Source organism: Schistocerca nitens, chromosome 2, assembly GCF_023898315.1.
Source record: "Schistocerca nitens isolate TAMUIC-IGC-003100 chromosome 2, iqSchNite1.1, whole genome shotgun sequence".
NCBI classification, from domain to species: domain Eukaryota; kingdom Metazoa; phylum Arthropoda; class Insecta; order Orthoptera; family Acrididae; genus Schistocerca; species Schistocerca nitens.
Window position 1 is genome coordinate 138,747,725 of NC_064615.1, and position 19,868 is coordinate 138,767,592.

Sequence of the window (19,868 nt, forward strand, 5' to 3'; positions counted from 1 at the left end):
GTGTAACGAGGCGATTCTTACAGCGACCGAAATATAGTATAGAATCATACTTCACATCGACATCCGTTATAAGTATATCGTACTGTTTGTAACAGTGCTTGGTTTTCCTCTGAAGGAAAAGAATCAGTACCGCAAGTTCTGGGATGCGGTTCGACTGAACATTATTGTTTTATCAGTACAAATATTATATTCGCACTTTTAAAACGTTTAGAAAAGTGTAACAAATGAAGAGCTTGTGTTAAGTTTAGGGCCTAGACAAGAGGTGCTCATAGAATCTGCAATACGGTACATCTACATCTCTACATTAAACTGTCTACTGCAGTTCGGTGTCGTACAAGGTAGTGTTATTAGTTTTGTAACTTAACTTCAGGCTTGTACTGAAACGGCTCGGATCCGTAACTAAAATATATGCCCGAACATTTTTGTAACGACTGTTACACATGGTCCGTAAAATTCATGACAAAGGCAGTGAGAAATCCCTCGAGTTGCTTCGTTTCGAAAAAGTTCTTGCACCCCTGACTTCTCTGCACCACATCTACTTCACTGCCAATCACGTGTTCTTACATGTTAATGACATTCCTTTAAACATCGTCACAGTCCTTGGCACAGTTATCACAATGTAAAGTGCACGAGATAGCTAAAAGATAACGGAACTAAGAGCCATGTTTTCGTAACAGACCTTCTCATTATCGGTGTTTGTAAAGAACAGAGGAAGGGCAAAGATCTTTCAAACGTAAATACAATGGAACAAAGACAGTTCTACAATCAGCTGATTTTGCTTACGCCAAGTTGTTTACCTTTTTCTTATTGGCTATTGCCCTTCAGTCAGTCGATTCGATTGGTCGCTGAGTATCAGTCTAGCAGACAGCATTTACAAACACAGTGTTTTTCGCACTTGTACTCCTTGTGGTGTATTGTAAATCGTGTTTAGTCGCAATTAATTTTCCGCATTGTGCACGAGTGAAATATTAGTAGTTTACGTTTTTGCACGGTATTCATAAATTCGTCGTTATTACATTGCGAACTTGTTAACTGACTATTGAAGTAACATTAGGGAATGACACACACAGTGATCATCACATTATTGTTTTACGTCTCTGTCACGTTGGCCACAGCGCACAGCATCAGTAATGAGTCTGTACTGCCTATAATTCTTGGTATGTAGTGTTACGAATTAATTTCCTGTGTCGTACAACGTTTTTATGTTACAATATACGCACCAAGGACAAAATTCATTAGCAGTAAGAATTAATTTTTGAACTTGTGTTTTCAAAAACAACTAAGAATTTTGTTTCTATTACTGTTAAGTGTGTTTGGTGTTATTGTTGAATGTTCTGCGTATAGTGAAGTTCTTGTAGCGTAGCTGCTCTACCTTAAAGTAGGCTGGCATTTTATTAATTTTCTTGATGGATGTAGTGTACAATAACACAGACTTAATGCCATTTTATTTAAATAGAAATATGTGTTATTTTTATCAAATTTAACAGCCAAAATTTTTGGGCGCTTGTAAAGACAATGCTGCTGCTGCTTACATTATTGGTACTTCTGCACAAATCATGTGTACTGCTGAAAGAATATGATTTATTCTTGATTTGTTTGATGAATTTCTCCTGTTGGTCCCTGCTGATACATCTTACGGTCTAATATGCAGTTATATTTGCAATAAAGTCTTTCAGCCATCCAACACTGAACTTTGCTACATGTATTACAACACCCTAACATATGGACTGACATACTGCTACACTGAGTGTCAAAACTGAGAGACATTTGGATTGGAGTTTGTAATAGAACTATGGCCCATGTTTTTCGTATGAATACCCTAACATTGACTGGTTGTAAATGGCGATGATAATTGTCTAGAAATGCACTGAACTATTTTTCCCCAGTGAACATGTCCGAGACTCTGATGTTGCTGTATGCTTGTGGTATCTCATGATGAATACAGAAGCTGGAAACAATTTCAGCAATGTTTAAAATGATCTTCATAATTAGTATTTAATACATCTTATTAAAGTGGGAGTAATTTCTTCTTAGACCCCAAAGGAAGCTTTGTTTGCTTCTTATACAGCAAGAGTACACTATACATTAGTCACCATTGATATTTGTGCCAGCAGTAAGGAACAAAAATGTTCCATCATTCAACATCCGAAAAAGACTAATGGCCTGTTCATTAATGTTTCATTCATTCGCATTGTGGTTTGTATAAAACACCATAAAGTAGAGCTTTCAGGAATGTGGAATGATTTTTATATATAACTATGAAAGCACAGCAGGCTACTTCTGCATAGAATATTAGCACCAGATCATAACTATTATTAATCTACTCCCTAGTAATTATGAAAATTACTTATAGATTAAATATGTACGTGTTTGTATAGTAGGAGCAAAACAGTTGTTTTGAAAAAATCACCATTGTCCTGTATATCGTACTACACGGCACTCTTATTTAAATATCCAAATGAAATATAACATTTATGTTGAGTTGTCAGTGTTCCAGAAAATACAGTGGGGTAGTTGCTGCACGTAATTGTGCAAAGCAGAATGCAAAGAAAGTATTGTGAAATGACAAAAATATAACACGCAGGATTCAGTTGTTAAAAAGTAATTGCATTGTCTTCTTTCCACTTATTACCGAATCATTAATGGTACATGAATGACTGTGTTGTTGTCCATTTCTGACCCATATCTGCATATATTTATGTGTGTGTAGTTTACCGTAAATTATTTAAAAATGTTGACTTTGTTAACTGTTTCATGAAAAACTTTGCAGTTCCTGGAGATGGAGGAAGTCAACTGGAAGCTAAGTTGCACAAACCTGCAGTTGTTCACTATTTGTGTGAAAAGACGACAAATGATTTCTTCAGCTTGTGGTTGAACTTGGAGCTGCTTGTCCCTGTAATTATAGACTGTTGGGTAAGCGGATAGTCGTGTTGAGGAAGGAAGGAAATAGTAATTTTATTTATTTAGCTATGTTGTAACAATTATTGCATAATGTAATGGTTAACATTGACCCAGTAAAAAGATGGAAATATAGTTTTAGGGTATTTTGTATGATTTGTTGTAAATGTATTTATTTGAAAATACCTTCCAGATAGATAACATGAAACTTGTGTACAACAATCAGACAAGAACAACTTCAAATTCTGATGGTGTAGAAATCCGAATTCCAGGATTTGGAAATTCAACTACTGTGGAATGGATAGATCCAAGCATGGCATCTGAAGGAGCTTATTTTAAGGACATTGCAAACACATTAGTACCCCTTGGATATGAAAGAAATATATCAATAAGAGGTGCCCCTTATGATTTCAGAAAGGCTCCTAGTAAGTGATTTTATCAGCATTATTTATTTTTCTGCAATGTAATGTTTTTAGAGATCATATTCTTTTTTCTCTCTTTATTGCAGACGAAAATCAACAGTACTTTGTAGATCTCAAAAAGCTGGTTGAAGAGACATATGGATTAAATGGAAACAAACAAGTTATATTTTTGGCTCATAGCATGGGAGCATCGATGACATTGCACTTTCTGCAAATGCAAACACAGAGTTGGAAAGACAAACATATTCGTGCTTTGGTTACTCTTTCTGGGGCTTGGGGAGGCTCACTCAAAGCCTTGAAAGTTTATATGGTCGGTACGTGAATTGTAGATGGTATTTATAACTTTAGTTTACTCTGATATGTCCTTTTGATTGTCATGAAGAAAAATGCTGAAAGACTGAAAATATATTTGAGAAAAATGGTAATAATGTAATGCATATGTAAATGAATGCTGAAGTGTGTAATTAACATGTTCATTGTTGAGAAATATGCAATATCAAAATATTCCATGTTGTCAGTTGGAACAGTTTCTCTGTCCATTCATTAAGAATGAAAACATCACAGCTGTCATGCCAATCACTGTTTGCAATGAGCTACTCGCTCCCCCGAAGGGGTGTTGCCTTCATTTTGTGTGGGTTGCCCGTGGAAAGGATGGGGTCTAGAAGTGAATTAGTGATATGTATAGAAATCACGGGGGAAGGGAAACAAGCTCAGGAAAGATGTGGAGTACGACTACAGGAGCAGTTTGTAGAACAAAAGGATATTAGAGGATACAGTTACATTTTATGCATAGCAGATCGCACAAATATAAGAAAACTCGTGAATCTGACACAAAATTTACCCTATATATGCTGAAAATTGGATTTTTAAAGGTGCCCCCCCCCCCTCTCTCTCTCTCTCTCTCTCTCTCTCTCTCTCTCTCTCTCTCTGTTGTTACTGAGTGCGCTGATTTTGCATATAAATTTCACTCTCAACTATTTTTTTCTGTTTGTGGATATTTTACACAGAATGAGAGTTAAGCAAATGCTTGAGTCTTCTTAATGACTGAGAGGCACTATGTTATTGTTGCAGCTCACTTGTTCACTGTTTTGCTTCTTTTCAGTGGAGCACTAATTTTTAATGTTTCATGAGAACTTTGTGGTGTCTCCAGGGTGTATGTTTGATAACTGTGTTTTGTGTGGGGAAAGTGTCATTGTATTATTTAGTGTTACACAGTGTTGCATTTCCATTCAACACTTTCTTTCCTTGTATCACTGTTTTTTTGTAAATGGTAGATCCCCTCTAGTGAAAATTTTTGATATAGACTTTATCTTTCTTTGAGGATCTTAAGAGCAGTCTGAATGTTGTTTGGTTGGTGGGTTTCTTGCATGAGATGGTCTGTAAAAGTGGTTGAAGATTAAGGTGAAGGATAAGAAAAAGTGAGATTGACATAATACTATGGATTATGAGGAAATTGAATCTATTGCCAAAGAAAAGCTAGTTATGTATCTGCTTACAATAAACATGTTTCGAAGATAATGACACACTTGTGCTAAGGAGCAAGAGTGATCATCTTACTGAAGAAAATGCTGATGATGTGGTGACTTTGATCAGCAACAGACACCTTGCTTTTCCTGATTGCCTTCACATAGAGAAGTAGACAGCCATTGTTGCCGTTTTGGAACCTGTTAAGATCTCAGTGTCTCACCAACTGGTCCCATCTGTAAGGAAGCTGCGAAATGTTATCATAAGGAGCTCCTCAGCCTTTTCTCTTACAAGGGAACCTCCCCATCGCACCCCCCTCAGATTTAGTTATAAGCTAACACAGTGGATAGGCCTTGAAAAACTGAACACAGATCAATCGAGAAAACAGGAAGAAGTTGTGTGGAACTATGAAAAAAATAAGCAAATTATAAAAACTGAGTAGTCCATGCACAAGATAAGCAACATCAAGGATAATGTGAGCCAAGGAGCGCCGTGGTCCCGTGGTTAGCGTGATCAGCTGCGGAGCGAGAGGTCCTTGGTTCAAGTCTTCCCTCGAGTGAAAAGTTTAATTTTTTATTTTCAGACCATTATTATCCGTCTGTCCGATGCGAGGTAACTGTGCCGTAATATGGGGACGCTACACCTAAACGGAAAAATTTGAAAACGTTAAAAACATGTTTTGACAGAACACAGGGAAAACTGTGAGACTGTGAAAATGTTGCATTCATTTGTTGCAGTTCATGTGACAAAATCGGGCAAGTTAGAAGAATCTTTTAACCCATTCACGAAGTGTACAAGTTAGGTGGGTCGACAACATATTCCTGTCATATGACGCACATGCCGTCGCCAGTGTCGTATAGAAAATATCAGACGTGTTTTTCTGTGGAGGAATTGGTTGACCTAGGACCTTGCGATGAAATGTTTTCGGTTCCCATTAGAGAGGCACGTCCTTTCGTCTACTAATCGCACGGTTTTGCGGTGCGGTCGCAAAACACAGACACTAAACTTATTACAGTGAACAGAGACGTCAATGAACGAATGGACAGATCATAACTTTGCGAAAATAAAGAGAGTAAACTTTTCACTCGAGGGAACACTTGAACCAAGGACCTCTCGTTCCGCAGCTGCTCACACTAACCACGGTGCTCTTGAGCTCGTACTATCCTTGATGTTGCATATCTTACGCATGGACTACTCAGTTTGTATATTTTGCTTATTATTTCATAGTTCCACACAACTTCCTCCTGTTTTCTCGATTGACGTGAAAAAGGAAGGGTACCCGTATAAATACCAACGGAGTGCCTGACACATAGCAATGGCTACTTGGCAAAGCTTAACTGTTAAACTTACGACTCGAACCGAACTACTGTAGCTGTATCTTCATCCATTCGACCTCAATTGTGTTTCATGTTACAATGGATCAACTTTGTTTCGATTTGGAGGAGCGGTCTAAAACTTTTCTCTCCCCCTGAATTTCGAGTCTAAAATTTCAGGTGCGGCTTAGATTCGGGAAAATTTGTTTTCCTTGATTTCGAGTCTCATTTTTAAGGTGCGGCTTAGATTAGAGTACGGCTTAGGTTCGAGTAAATAAGGTAGTGCTACAGGGCTGTGTTACCATCTGTCCCAGGAATGATGTGTTTGAAAAGCTCATTAATTTAGGGGACTTTTTGTACAGGAACAGCTTCTTGTCTGCTGTTAGGTTCCCTTTCTGTTCTCTGACTTGCACAGGTGCTGGTCAGTAGGCAGGACCAACAGATTTGCATTCTAGTAATCACTCTGTAGAGTAGATGACTTCAGTGATCAAATAGAAGCTTCAATTATGGATGCTAAGAAGGACTGGTGTGTCAATTATATAGTTGTATCATATTGACAGTGTTGTTCACTGTGCCACTGATACCTTCAGACCAAGTTTTGTAATGTCGAGAGACAGCCTATTTTTTGGTGGATTGGCGAAAGCCATTCAGCAATTAGTGTGGGTGCAGGGGCTGATTCTAAAGTATTTAAAATTTAGCCTATTAACCCATTAACATACTGACTTTTTACTAGTTATGTATGTTTCAAAAAATAGTGTTTGTTATTAATGAAAAATTTTCTTTAGTGGCAGACACTACAGACGGGTATAGAAAGAAAGCTTCTAAAGCTCAAAGTAATGAGTTAAAATTTTTTGAAGATCACCTGTACTAAAGTCCTAAGTATACTTGAGCACTGCACTTTGACTAAAGTGTTCTGAAACTTAATCATTTTTTAGTTTCTGTGTAGGTATGAAGTTGAACCATGTATTTCACAATGGTTTTCTGTGAACAGAAATCTTGGAGGAGCTGGCTGGACCACAGTAAATGAATTTATCACATACTGTGAGCAAGCACTTGTCTGGCATCTGACAAACTGTCGTTACTATCGGTCTCTGGTGAAGTAATACCACATTTTTCTTAACTTTCTGAGCCACTAATTCTGTGTCAGACTCAGGATCTCTATAGCCATCCATTTTTGGAAGCACTGCCTAGGCAACAATAGATGACAGAGGCTGAAAGTCTCTGTTTTGGTGTAGAGTATCCCAAGCTGCACACAGTAAAGACAGTCTGGTGGCAACCACCTCAACCAAAAAATAACTGCCAAGCTAGAAATGTAGGACTGTATGCACTCCAATGGCTGAATACGTAACTGTCAGCACTGAAATGACTGTAAGAAGGGAACCTCTTCAGTGTGTCCAGAAGTCCTTGCACCAGGGACTGCGAATACATTTGAAAACACAAACTGAGTTGTGTTTATGACCTCATTCTTCTGTGACATCCATTTTATTGCTATTGAAGGTACACTGCAAAATTGCGAGAGTGCATCTTGACATTACACACACAATGTGAAATTATTAATGTTGTTGTTGTTATTTAACAGTCTTTATACTTTGTCTCTGTTCAACAAATCCGTTCAGTTTTTTACATGAACCTTTCTTTCAAGGATTGGTAGAAAAAAGTGTAGCACTGTTACTGTAGTCAACTGGCGAATACTCCTTAGATGCCACATTACCCAAATGTGATTTACGTAAGTTTTGATTTAAATGTTTCTCCAGAATTCAATTTTTTTGAGTAGACACTATTGGTTGTATCAAGTTGGGGTGCCCATCAGTCTGACACAATAGTTCTGTGTAACAGCATAAAGTTAAGCTTGAGAATGCTGCCAGTTTCATGTTCAAAACAGGTAAAACACAAGTTCTAAATACTGTAATTTTGCTGAAACTGCTAACTGGATTTTGAAGAGTGAGATATTGTTGAATTTTTATCATTCAGAACTGCAGTACTAGTAGAAGAAACTACTATAATTCCATTTGAAAAACAAAGTTAACATTGATATCTCTGCAATTAATACAGTTATGAAAGGAGCTACACGTCATTTAGTGACAATTTTTTCACCAGAATTAAGATAACTTAAATGGGTAAGGAAATGTCTGAGGCGAGCAGCTTAGCTGAATTATCATGTATTTGCTGCTGACAACAAGAGAAGCCTCATCATGCCTCAGAACCGTTTTAGCTAACGATCAAAGAAGTATAACAGATATTTTGTAAAATATTGTGTTGGGGGAGATTTTAATGTGTTTTGGAATGTTTGATTCTTCACATGTTTTTTTGCTGGCTGTCAAGTGCACACAGGTATCTAGTAAGCTACTTTAGCTTTTATTTGGGATTTATTTAGCTTGTAATATATTTTAGGCCAGTAAATCTGTTTTTTGTCAGCGACATCACTAATGCACACTTATGCAATGGCATAAAAGTCCTGTATTGTATTCCAACCCTTCCCCTAGTGTCTCGTGAAGTGGAAGAAAGTTACACTGTTGACTGTGATCCATCTGTATGATGTGTAAGTTAAGCCCAATGGATGTATTTTTGCATAATTTTTCGGACGTAATTCTATTTTCTTACGTAATTTTTCACATTTTTTGCACCACCATGGATCCTTGCTCCTTCCATCTGCGTCAATACAGAAAAGTTTCCTTATCCCTAGCCAGATCCCAGTCCCACATACTGTTCTTGCGTTGTTGCTTGGCTCATGAAATCCCAAATTACTCATCTCTGGTTGCCACCCCTCCTTTCACAATGACTTCCACATGTTCAGATTCTGCCAGTTCTTAGCCCTCACCAACATAGTCCTGCAAAACCATATCAACCAAGCCCAGTCCTCCTTACAGTACCTTCTCTCCATCCACAAAATTCTCCTGCTATGTAATCCCAAATTCCTGGAACCCCCATAACACACATTGAAACTCTTGTTCTGCAGGAACTTGAGCACCATGCACAACGCCACCTCAAAAAGCTCTCCATCCTGCTCACTTCCTACTCCCACCTCGGAGTACCACTGTCCACCACTTCTACAACAACCTCCAAACCTCCCCCACGCCCCCTCATAGCTGACAAACCCTGTCTCGCAGACCTACTACACTTACCCCACCCTCCAAAACTCCCTCCCACCCCCACACAGAACCCAGAACCTAAACAGACCTGCAACACAGTTATGAACCTTTCCTCCAGAAGCCTTAGTCCCACAGAAACATCAGTCCTTTCCAAAAGCCTCATATTTGCCCCATTCCCAAATTCAACCATATAGGCCTTCTCTTCTTCTCCCGGTCCCTACAGTGGAAACACTTTTTCGCCACCAACCAGACTCAACTATAGACCAATATTGAACCTTGCCTAATTCAGTTCACTCCTCCATCCAACTGTGATCCAACCCCACTGCCTCCAAACCTCCCCCTGTTAACTTTCCAGAATTTCTTAACCTCGAACCTTGCGTCACCATCATTGCCCAAATCCCTCACCATGCAAACTAACCTTTCATCCGCAGAAAGAACCGCAGTCCACCATCTAAAAACTGATCGTGTCCTTATAATCCTACCTGCAGACAAAGGCTCCACTACCGCTGTTTTGCACTGCAAGGATTACGTGGCAGAAGGACTCCGTCAGCTTTCAGATACTTCCATGTACAAACCATGCCACAGTGATCCCATTCCAGTCATCCAGCAGGATATCCAGACACTACTCAAATCTTCCATTGTGGCTGGTTACTGTGCCCCCACTGAGAGAATCTCTGCTCTTGTAGACCAACACCTTCAACCTATTATCCGGAACCTATCCTCCTATACCTACCATTACCTCGACTGATTCTTCACAGTTCCTGTCCTTTTACCACACGGTGCCCTGCTCGTCACTATTGATGCCACCTCCCTATACACTAACATTCCTAATGTCCATAGCCTTACTGCTATCAGACACTACCTTTCCAGTCTATGGATTCCAAACCAACAACCTCCTTCCTGGTCTCCATGACCAACTGTATCCTCACCCACATTTATTTCTCCTTTGAAGGCATTACCTACAAACAAATCTGCAGTACGGCTATGGGCACCCTAATGGCACCATCCTATGCTAACCTATTCATGGGCCATCTAGAGGAATCCTTCCTAAAAACCCAGATTCCTAAACCCCTCACCTGGTTCAGATTCAGTGATGACATCTTTGCTATCTGGATTGAAGGTAAGGACACCTTATTCACATTCCTCCAGAACCTCAACTACTTCTCCCCCATTTGCTTCACCTGGTCCTACTCAACCCAACAAGCCACCTTCCTAGATGTTGACCTCCACCTCAGAGATGGCTACTTCAGTACCTCCATCCATATCAAACCTACTAACCACCGTTAATACCTCCACTTCGACAGCTGCCACCCATTCCATACCGAGAAGTCCCTTCCGTACAGCCTAGCCACCCGTGGTCGTCACATCTGCAGTGACGAGCGGTCCCTCTCAAAATATACTGAGGGTCTCACTGAAGCCTTCACTGACTGTAATTATCCTCCCATCCTTGTACAAAAACAAATCTCCCGTGCCTTACCTTTCCAGTCTCCCACCACCTCCCAAAGTCCCACAGTCCGGCCACAGAGGAGCATTCCCCTCGTAACTCAGTACCACCCAGGACTGGAGCAACTGAATTACATTCTCCCCCAGGGTTTCAATTACCTCTCGTCATGCCCTGAAACGAGAAATGTCCTGTCCACTATCTTTCTCACCCCTCCTACTGTGGTATTCCGCCGTCCACCGAACCTACACAATATACTCGTCCACCCTTACACAACCCCTGCTCCCAATCCCTTACATCATGGCTCATACCCCTGTAATAGACCTAGATGCAAGACCTGCCCCATAAATCCTCCTACCAACACCTACTCCAGTCCGGTCACTAACATCACCTATCCCATCAAAGGCAGTGCTACCTGTGAAACCAGTCATGTGATTTACAAGCTAAGATGCAACCACTGTGCTGCATTCTATGTAGGCATGACAACCAACAAGCTGTCTGGCCACATGAACGGCCACTGACAAACTGTGGCCAAAAAACAAGTTGACCGCCTTGTTGCTGAACACGCTGCCAAACACGATATCCCTCATATCAATGACTGCTTCACAGCCTGTGCCATATGGATCCTTCCCACCAACACCAGCTTTTCTGAAGTGCGCTGGTGGGAACTTTCCCTGCAGTACATCCTACATTCCTGTAACCCTCCTGGCTTCAACCTTTGTTAGTCACTGTCCTCACCCATCCAGCCCCCTCCCTGTTCCAATTCCAGCACTACACAGCCATCAATTCACTGCCACACCCAGTCCTTTAATTTCTTTTTATTTCTCTCTTTTCCGCTACTTACCCCCTGCTCCCTCCGCACCTTCTCTCCTGCCCTCCATCTAAACTGCAATGCTTCACTGTCTGCCACTCCCACCATACTATCCATCCCCCTCCCTGCCCCAGCCTCATCCTTGTCCCCACCCTGTCACCACTCCCATCATGCAGTGGTGCTGCTGCTCGCAGTGTGGTTTCAGTTCTCTGAGACTGCAGATGTGTGTGCCTACTGCTGACAAAGGCCTTAATGACCGAAAGCTATAATTGTGTGTATCTTTTTGTTGTGCCTATCACGACTCAGCATCTCCGCTAAATGGTGAGTAGCAACTTTCCTTCTCTGATATTGTTACATTCCACCCTGGATTTTCCATTGTTTGATTAGATGATGACTATTAATATGTGATCTTTTAGGCCTTCTCAGCATGATTGATTAATGGTGTGCTTTTGGATGCTCTGTTCAGCTGTTGTTTCCATTTTATGCACAATATTTTGATGAGTGATCCAACTGTCTTCTTCAGATGTTGTGAGTTTTGCTGTTACATGTACTCACTGCCTGGACTCAACCAAATTGTTGGTCATGACAGCACAGTATACCACACAGAAGAAAGACTTGATTCTCACTAAAAAGTCCAAAATTTCCGTAGACATCATGAATGACTGATCGTAAACTTTTACTGATTAATCAAATTCTTCAGAAAACCGTTGTCACTCAGAATTAAGGAAAATGCCTAGAGCTGTGGATTATACGATGCCTCATCACAAGAGCTGGCCATGGACTTATCTCCTTCATGCAGAAAATTGCTTTCCTGGTACTAGAGCTTGTGAAGGATCTCTCCTTTGATTGGCCAAATATCACAGTACTATTCATATTTACATTTACATAATCCAGTACTCTTCCTCTTTGGACCAGTCCCACTTCTGAAATCAATATATATGAAATTACAAAATAACACATTCCCAAAAATTGAAAGAAAACAAATGAACTCCATCTTTGAAATAATTGCATCAACTGATGAACTGTAATCGTTGAGGAAACGGAAGTGAAAGTACATTGCAGTGTAAAAAGTGTGATGATGCTCTACATTCAGAAGTCCGGTTTGAGGTCTACTGTAACTAACAGTCTGACAACCGATGTGTATAACAATAATTCTAGTTGATATTGATTACCTCTGATTTGACAACAACCAGTAGCTTATTTAAATATGGTTTCATTGGGTTAATCATGTAAAAGACGAAAGAAAGCAGAATATTCCTAAAGTACCAGAAACTGGTTGCTTTGCAGTTTTTACTTTTCCTCACGCCTCACATCAAGGGGCACACTTCATTCTTAGCAAATTCAATTATTCATACTCCACATACATGTTACATTCGCTCCTTTGTTCAGTAAATATCACAGCAAAAATGAAAATAATGTCACACAACAGACAAACTAATAGTAGCAGTCTAAAACTGAAACTATTACATAAATTTTAGGCTTTTCTTCAAAATGTTGTTTACTCAGTTACTGAATAATCAAATATTTTGTCAAAGTTCTTCACTGATTACACAAAACATATTAACATGTCAGGAAGCAGTACATCATAGAACATAATAAATTCCACATTTTAGGTAATTTTTCACATTTTGCTAGTTATTTTAAATAATAAGCTTAGATTCCATATTTTTGCTAACGATGACCATTACAAAAGGCTTTGCAAAGTTTCATAATTGTGTTATTAGAAATGTCTTTCATAATCCATTGTAATGCATGTAATAAATGTATCTTTGTTCAGTACAGTCCCTCGGCTTTGTCTGAAGAGCTGGCTGATTTACTTGTAACATATGTTAATCTCGGTGTGTTTGGAAACACTCTGTAGGGCAATGCCTTATTGGATGTGCCAAGAAAGCTTCTCTCAGATTGTCTACTGGTGATGAAGATTGCTACACCTTCGGTATACTCTCAGCCCCTTGAAGAAAAAATGAAAAATTTAGCAGAAAGTGCCAGCCTGCTAGGGAAATGAAATACAGTTCTGAAAGACTGAGAAGAAGATATGTTACATGAAGTGGATGAATGCAGGAAATGGAAGAACAACAATTTTGTAAAAGGAGTGAACATGCAAAAACTGAATACTTTCACTTGTATACATGTAAATTGACTTGTCCACTGTCTTAGGCATAAGCAGCAAAGTACAAAAGAACTGGAAAGGTTAACAGATCAATCTAGAGACAAATGATGAAACATCAGAATGAGGAGAAACATTACTGTACATAACAGCTAAGTATCTAACAAACAAAGAACCAAGATAAGTCAGCAAATGCATGCTTGAAAGAGATGGAAAGATGACTGCATGCATAGAAGAGAATAAACAGTTATGGAAGGATTATGTTGAAAAATTGAAGCACAAGGAGATAAACACAACCAAGATTGAAATGTGATGAAATGGAACATGGACCAAATACATTGAGGTGTGAAGTGGAGAAGGCTATTAAGGAAAGAAAGAGGAAATCAATGAGGTGAGATAAAAAAACATCTAAAGGCCTTGGGAAATGGAGCGATATCCATAGTGACTAACCTTATTAAGATATGTGATGAGGGTATGTGGTCAGAGGATTTGGTTAAAACTATTCTAGTCCCTATATCAAAGATATAAACCATCACATAATGCAAGGATTTCAGTATTGTTAATTTCATATGCCACATTACCAAGACCATGTGTAGCATTACTCAAAAGATTAGAAAGAAAAATTCATGAAAACATGGAGCAGTATCATTTTGTGTCCAGAAAAGAAGGGGCATGAGATGTCATTACTGGACGTTTTCGAATGATAGAATAAAGAATGATAGAAATTAACAAGGATATTGCCTGCAATGAAGAGTTATTGAAAGAAGGGTTGCAGGGAAGGGAGACAGGAGGAGGAGGAGGAGGAGGAGGAGAATTGGAAAGGTGGATGATATAAAAAACGTATGAAATTACCAATCACCATCTGTTGTAAGACAGATATATCAATGCAGCAGTGTAGTTGTGAGCAAGGTGTTTTTATTTTTTGCTGCTTTGATTGATCCACAACTTATGCTTGGAGAGAATAAAATATGCGTGTGGAAGATGTCAACAATGTTTGGTAAAAGAAGTCTTACAAGACTGTAATATTTTGATAGTGCATCCAACCTCATACTTTTTTGTTACTCTCCTCATATGTAACTCTTCATTTTCAGGTTTCTTTATTATTGTTGTTGTTGTTGTTGTTGTTGTTACTACTACTACTACTACTACTACTACTACTACTCTTACTCTTACTCTTATTAAATACTGTTCTGTGTACTGTCTGCAGCACTTAGAGGCTGTTTCTTTATTGACTTAGAAAAATATCATATCAAGGAAACACAAAATTCAAAGATAGCTATCAAGTAAATTACTATGTGTGTAAAAAAATATCAAGGAGAAGGATGTAGATTTGTGCAGTTTACCTAACTTGTTTCATTTAAATACTAGTATTCTTCCATGTCAAGAATATAATTGGTTCCTTCCTCTTTTGTTGTTAGATGTGAACTCGTACTGTATAGTTCACTCATTATCAGATAACAGACATGTACCCTTGAAAAATAATTTATAGGGATCCATCTTTTGACACATGCTTCGTTCTGATATTTTTTCCAGGTGATGACTTAGGATCGTATGTGTTGCGTGAAAGTGTGCTGAAAGAAGAACAAATAACCTCTCCAAGCCTGGCATGGTTGTTGCCTTCTACACTCTTTTGGCATCCTAATGAAATCTTAGTACAGACAGACAAGAAAAATTACACAGTTGAAGACTATAAAGCCTTTTTCAAGTAAGTTATTTAAAAATAGCACGAAGAAAATGATTTAGTTCCATTTGTCTCACATGGTATAATGGTCTAAATATCTCATTTTACAGGGACATCAGTTATCCTGTTGCTTGGGAAATGCGTAAGGATGTAGAAAAATACAGCTTGGAATTTCAAGCTCCAGGTGTAGAAGTTCATTGCTTACATGGTTATGGTGTTAATACCATTGAGAGGTAACGTCACAAATTTTATGATGTGTGATGCTTACTTTCATTAACTTAGTTTCAGTAACTTGTTATGAGTTGCTAGTTTTCTTTTCTTCTTAAACTTATTCATTTTTTATTAGTTAATAAAGCGATACAACTGCGAGAGGACCAATAGAAACTGGATGTAGGAGGAAATGTTTGTCCCTTAAGAATGGAACATTCCTTCACTAGTAGTGGAAGGCAAGATTGAGGGAAATGAGAAATATATTAGAAGCAAGGGAGGGGAGGTTACTCAAAATTATGTGACCTGTTTTATTAGTTGTTTGTTGTTGTGAGTTTGTTCTGTACAGCAACGGAGAAGTGGACAAGTGAGAAAACTATGAATTTCATAAATTTGATTTGCATTAGACTAGAGCCAGGGGCATTGAAAGTAATGCATATGAGAATTGCAGTCTGAAAAAGGACAGCTAGCAAGCTGTTGATGATGAGCTCTGAATCATGCTTGATGAAGCACATAAAAAATTCCAAAGTTTTCTAACGTATACAAAATGTGAGACAAAAAGTTGCATAGGAACAGTCTAAGTACAGGTGGCTCCTCATCTACATGGTTTACATTTGACGCCGTAATTTTTGTACTATCTCAAAATCTCAAAACCTGCTTGAAGCAGGAATTGATAGTGTAAACAGTGTTAGTGGCTGGTGAAAAAAATAAAACATTAAGAAAAAGTTCTATTCTTATTTCAAACTTACCGCAATGAAATTATCAAGACCTTGTACCAAAGCATTGCATAATTCTGGTACCAAGAGGCTTATTGATGAGTAATGCACTTGAAAGGTGTACTTTAAGCTTCTCTATGTATCACCAATAGCTGCCACCAAAGGATGAGTCTCAGTGGGATTGTAACTGGAATACACTCTCTTGTATCTGTTTTAGCAGTTCTCAGATCAATTTCTTGTGTAAGATATTCAAAACTGTGTTTTGATATTGTGGTAAAATTCTGGAAAAGGTTTGTATGTGGCATCAGTTCACGAGTTAAATATTGTGAACCATTCTGCTTGCTTAAAGATCAATGCATGCACAAATCCCGATTTCTCATGTTCATTCTAACTTTATTCCTTATGGTATGGAAGAACAGCAGAAGCACTGTATCAGCTCGTGTTTATCCATTTTGTGGCAGTGATGTGGGCCAATGTGAATGCTTATGGCTTGAGAATGTATTGCCATAAATGGCGTGAGTCATATGGCAAAAATTTTGCTGGACGACATTGTCAGGATATATGTCGGCAACATGCAATTTTTATTGCTCATGTAAACATACTTAAAGGATTTTTTGTCAAAGACATTCATGCACCTAATTCTTATGTACTGTGTATTTACAAGAGGTACTTAACCGCATGTAGTGACGGAAGAAAAGGAAAAGTTCATTGAAATGCCCTTGTACTCTTGATGGGCTTATTTAGGTGGCTGTAATTATATGTACGCTTTAGTGGTAATTTAAGTGTAATGATTTTGATGAAATAATCTACAGGTTGTGATTGCCACAGCATACATGACATTTTTAACATGACTATGTGCACTGCCTTAGCATTTCCTTCCTTTGTATTTTTATTTTGATAGAATATCATCTCCAGATACTGTGAGCATGAGCATAATATTTTGTCCTATTATTGTGCAATTTTGAATAATTTCCATTGCTATTTTACAGAATCATAAAAACTCTAGAGAATAAACTAACTTATTTGAATTACTAGGAAATGATAAATTGCTACTCACCATGCAAATGACACGAACTGCAAACAGGCAAACTAAAAGATGCAAACAGGCAAACTAAAAGACACTTACACATTAGCTTTTGGCCAAAGCCTTATTCAGAAAAGGACACACACACACACACACACACACACACACACACACACGCATATTTATATATATTCATTCACACAAGCAAGCACATCTCTCACACATTCATGCACAAATGACTGCCATATCAGGCAGCTAGGACCAGACTGCAACTGTCATGTGGAACAGAAACAGCAATCTGGAGGGGGTGGGGAAGGGGAAGGGATAGCAGGGTGCAGGTGGGGGCAGAGAAGTGTGCTGTCTGGCAGGGCTTGTGGGTACTAGATTGCCAACAGGTACAACATTGGGTGGTTGTGGAACATTGAGGTGGGGAGAGGGCAGCAAAAAAGGAGAAGAGAAGGCAAGGAAAAAACCATGGGCGGGTACGTTGGCAGAGAGCAGCACACAATGAGGATGAGGAGACAAGGATAGGGAGAGGTGATAGGACGGAGAGGGTAAACACTGTTTTGTGGAGGATGTCTGAATGGTCACTGCCAAACTGTGGCCAAGAGCAATGGCAGCTTCTCTACCCGGGTCATCTGGAACATCCCCTCCACCACCAGCTTTTCTGAACTGTACAGATGGGGGTTATCCTTAGAACACATTCTCTGCTCCCAGAATTATTCTGGCCTCAATCTGTGGTAACCTAATGTCTCCACACCCTCCACCCAACAGTTTCCATCTTCTCTGTCCTGTCACCTCCTCCCTATTATTGTCCTCTCACCGTCTTTGTGTGCCATCCTCTGCCAATGCACCAGCCCCTCTTTCCCCTTTCCTGCACCTCTCATTTTTCTCTCCCCCCTTACCACTCCCATCCTCACCCCACCTCCCCGCTCCAAAGCCTTCGGCAGCCTATTCCCTGCACACTCCAGTAGACAGCACTTTTATCTGCCCCCACCCATACACAGCTATCCCTTCCTCTTTCCCATCCTCTCCAGATTGCTGCTTCCATTCCATGTGACAGTTGCATTCCAGTCGGAGATGATGGTCATTTGTGCATGAGGTGTGCTTGCTTGTGTGAATGAATGTGTCTGTGTTTCCTTTTTTGAAGAAGGCTTTGGCTGAAAGCTAGTGTGTGTCTTTTTGTTGCACCTGTCTGCAACTCAATGTGTCATCTTTATGGAGAGTAGCAATCTATCTTTTCCTTATACTTTCAATATTCCAATCTATAGTTTCCATTGTATTATTTGAATTATTAAAATAAGTTAGTTTATCAACTGCAATCTAATACAACCTAATGTTACATAACATTAAATTAGCTGAAATTGAGTAATAAAAGTTTTCTGAAATTATTTTTTGTTCATATAGTGTTTTTAATCATCATGATTAGTATGGTAGTATTAGAAATAAAATTAAAAAGAAGAACTGCGAAGGTTAGTTGCCATTCCAATCAAAAGTACATTGCGTAATATACAGTCAGTTACACTTGAATTCTGGCATGAGTTTTCTGACATATACAGGTTGTATCACTCTAACATGTGCTAAAAATTGGATAAAAGAGTAATGATCCAAGTTTCTTCTAAGATTAAAGTTTACAATAGTCAAATACAGTCATAAAGTGTTGTCAGTGCCTAAACTATTTTTAACTGATCAAAGCTAACATGCAATGTGTCTGTGTGTTTTACTTATTGCTAGGGCTTTACATTACTTCTTTCTAATTCTCCTTGTCTGAGTTCTGAAATTATTGTTGCAATCTGCTTGCTATTAATAAAAAGTTTGGTAATCAAGATGCTATACTTATTTTTCAGGTTGGTGTATAAACCAGGAGGATTTCCTAGTGCATACCCTGACTTCTTATATGGTGATGGTGATGGAACAGTAAATAAACGCAGTTTGGAGGGCTGTCTCCATTGGCAAGGCAAGCAGAAACAAAAAGTATATCATCAGACTTTTCCAGGTGTGGATCATATGAATGTGTTAAGAGACATTCGTGTGCTTGGCTATTTGAAAAGTTTACTCAATAAATTATAGTTTTTGTACCATAGTGTAGTGTTTTGAATTTTTTTTATTCTGTTGTAAGTAGAGACATGAGTAAATAGTATTTTGCAGTGTAAAAGTACACCTGAGATTTCATGCTGTACAAAAACTTTGATTGTTGCAAAGAGAACAGGGTTTCCATTTCTATCCACATGTGAACTTACATAAAAATCTCATAAAAAATATTCAAACTATTGTACATTAGAAAGTGAGTCTGAAGAAAAATTAACTTGTTAATGATTGATGAAACAGTAATTTTTGATAACTTGGTATATATATATATATATATACTAGAAAAGGAGACATGGAATAAATACGGCAATGAGGGCTTACCGTAGCTCCAAAGGAATAAAAACTGATCTGGCTAGAAACTGGTTGGTGATTGGGAACAAGGTCATCAACATTTTTTTTACATCCTAGTAGAACTGTTGGCTAGAAAGTACTGATAGATGAAATGACAGAAATGTAAAAATATTATAGGGATATTAATATATTACAATATTAGGGACACAAGAGACTGTAAGATGTACAGCAAGAACAGATTGAACAAATGCTTAGAGGTCTTGCAACGAGAAAAGCTTCAAAGGATAGTTGCCATTCCAGTGAAAGATACATTGCT

The 19,868-nt window shown here is 38.7% G+C and overlaps 1 protein-coding gene across 1 annotated transcript; it reads left to right on the plus strand.

Moving 5' to 3' along the window:
* Positions 1-772: 772 nt before the first annotated feature.
* On the plus strand, positions 773-19,456 carry LOC126235836 (phospholipase A2 group XV-like). Its single transcript, XM_049944693.1, has 7 exons — positions 773-1,157; positions 2,771-2,913; positions 3,092-3,323; positions 3,407-3,634; positions 15,079-15,250; positions 15,337-15,459; positions 19,021-19,456. The coding sequence occupies exons 1-7, from the start codon at positions 1,058-1,060 to the stop codon at positions 19,241-19,243; spliced, it is 1,221 nt and encodes a 406-aa protein (XP_049800650.1). The 5' UTR covers positions 773-1,057; the 3' UTR covers positions 19,244-19,456.
* The last annotated feature ends 412 nt before the right edge of the window (positions 19,457-19,868 follow it).

Excerpts from the sequence above, each read along its gene's own strand:
- LOC126235836 (XM_049944693.1), top strand. The coding sequence starts at position 1,058 with ATGACACACACAGTGATCATCACATTATTGTTTTACGTCTCTGTCACG. Across the intron at positions 1,158-2,770 it reads TGTACTGCCTATAATTCTTG|TTCCTGGAGATGGAGGAAGT; the intron begins GTATGTAGTGTT and ends AAAACTTTGCAG. Across the intron at positions 3,635-15,078 it reads CTTGAAAGTTTATATGGTCG|GTGATGACTTAGGATCGTAT; the intron begins GTACGTGAATTG and ends TATTTTTTCCAG.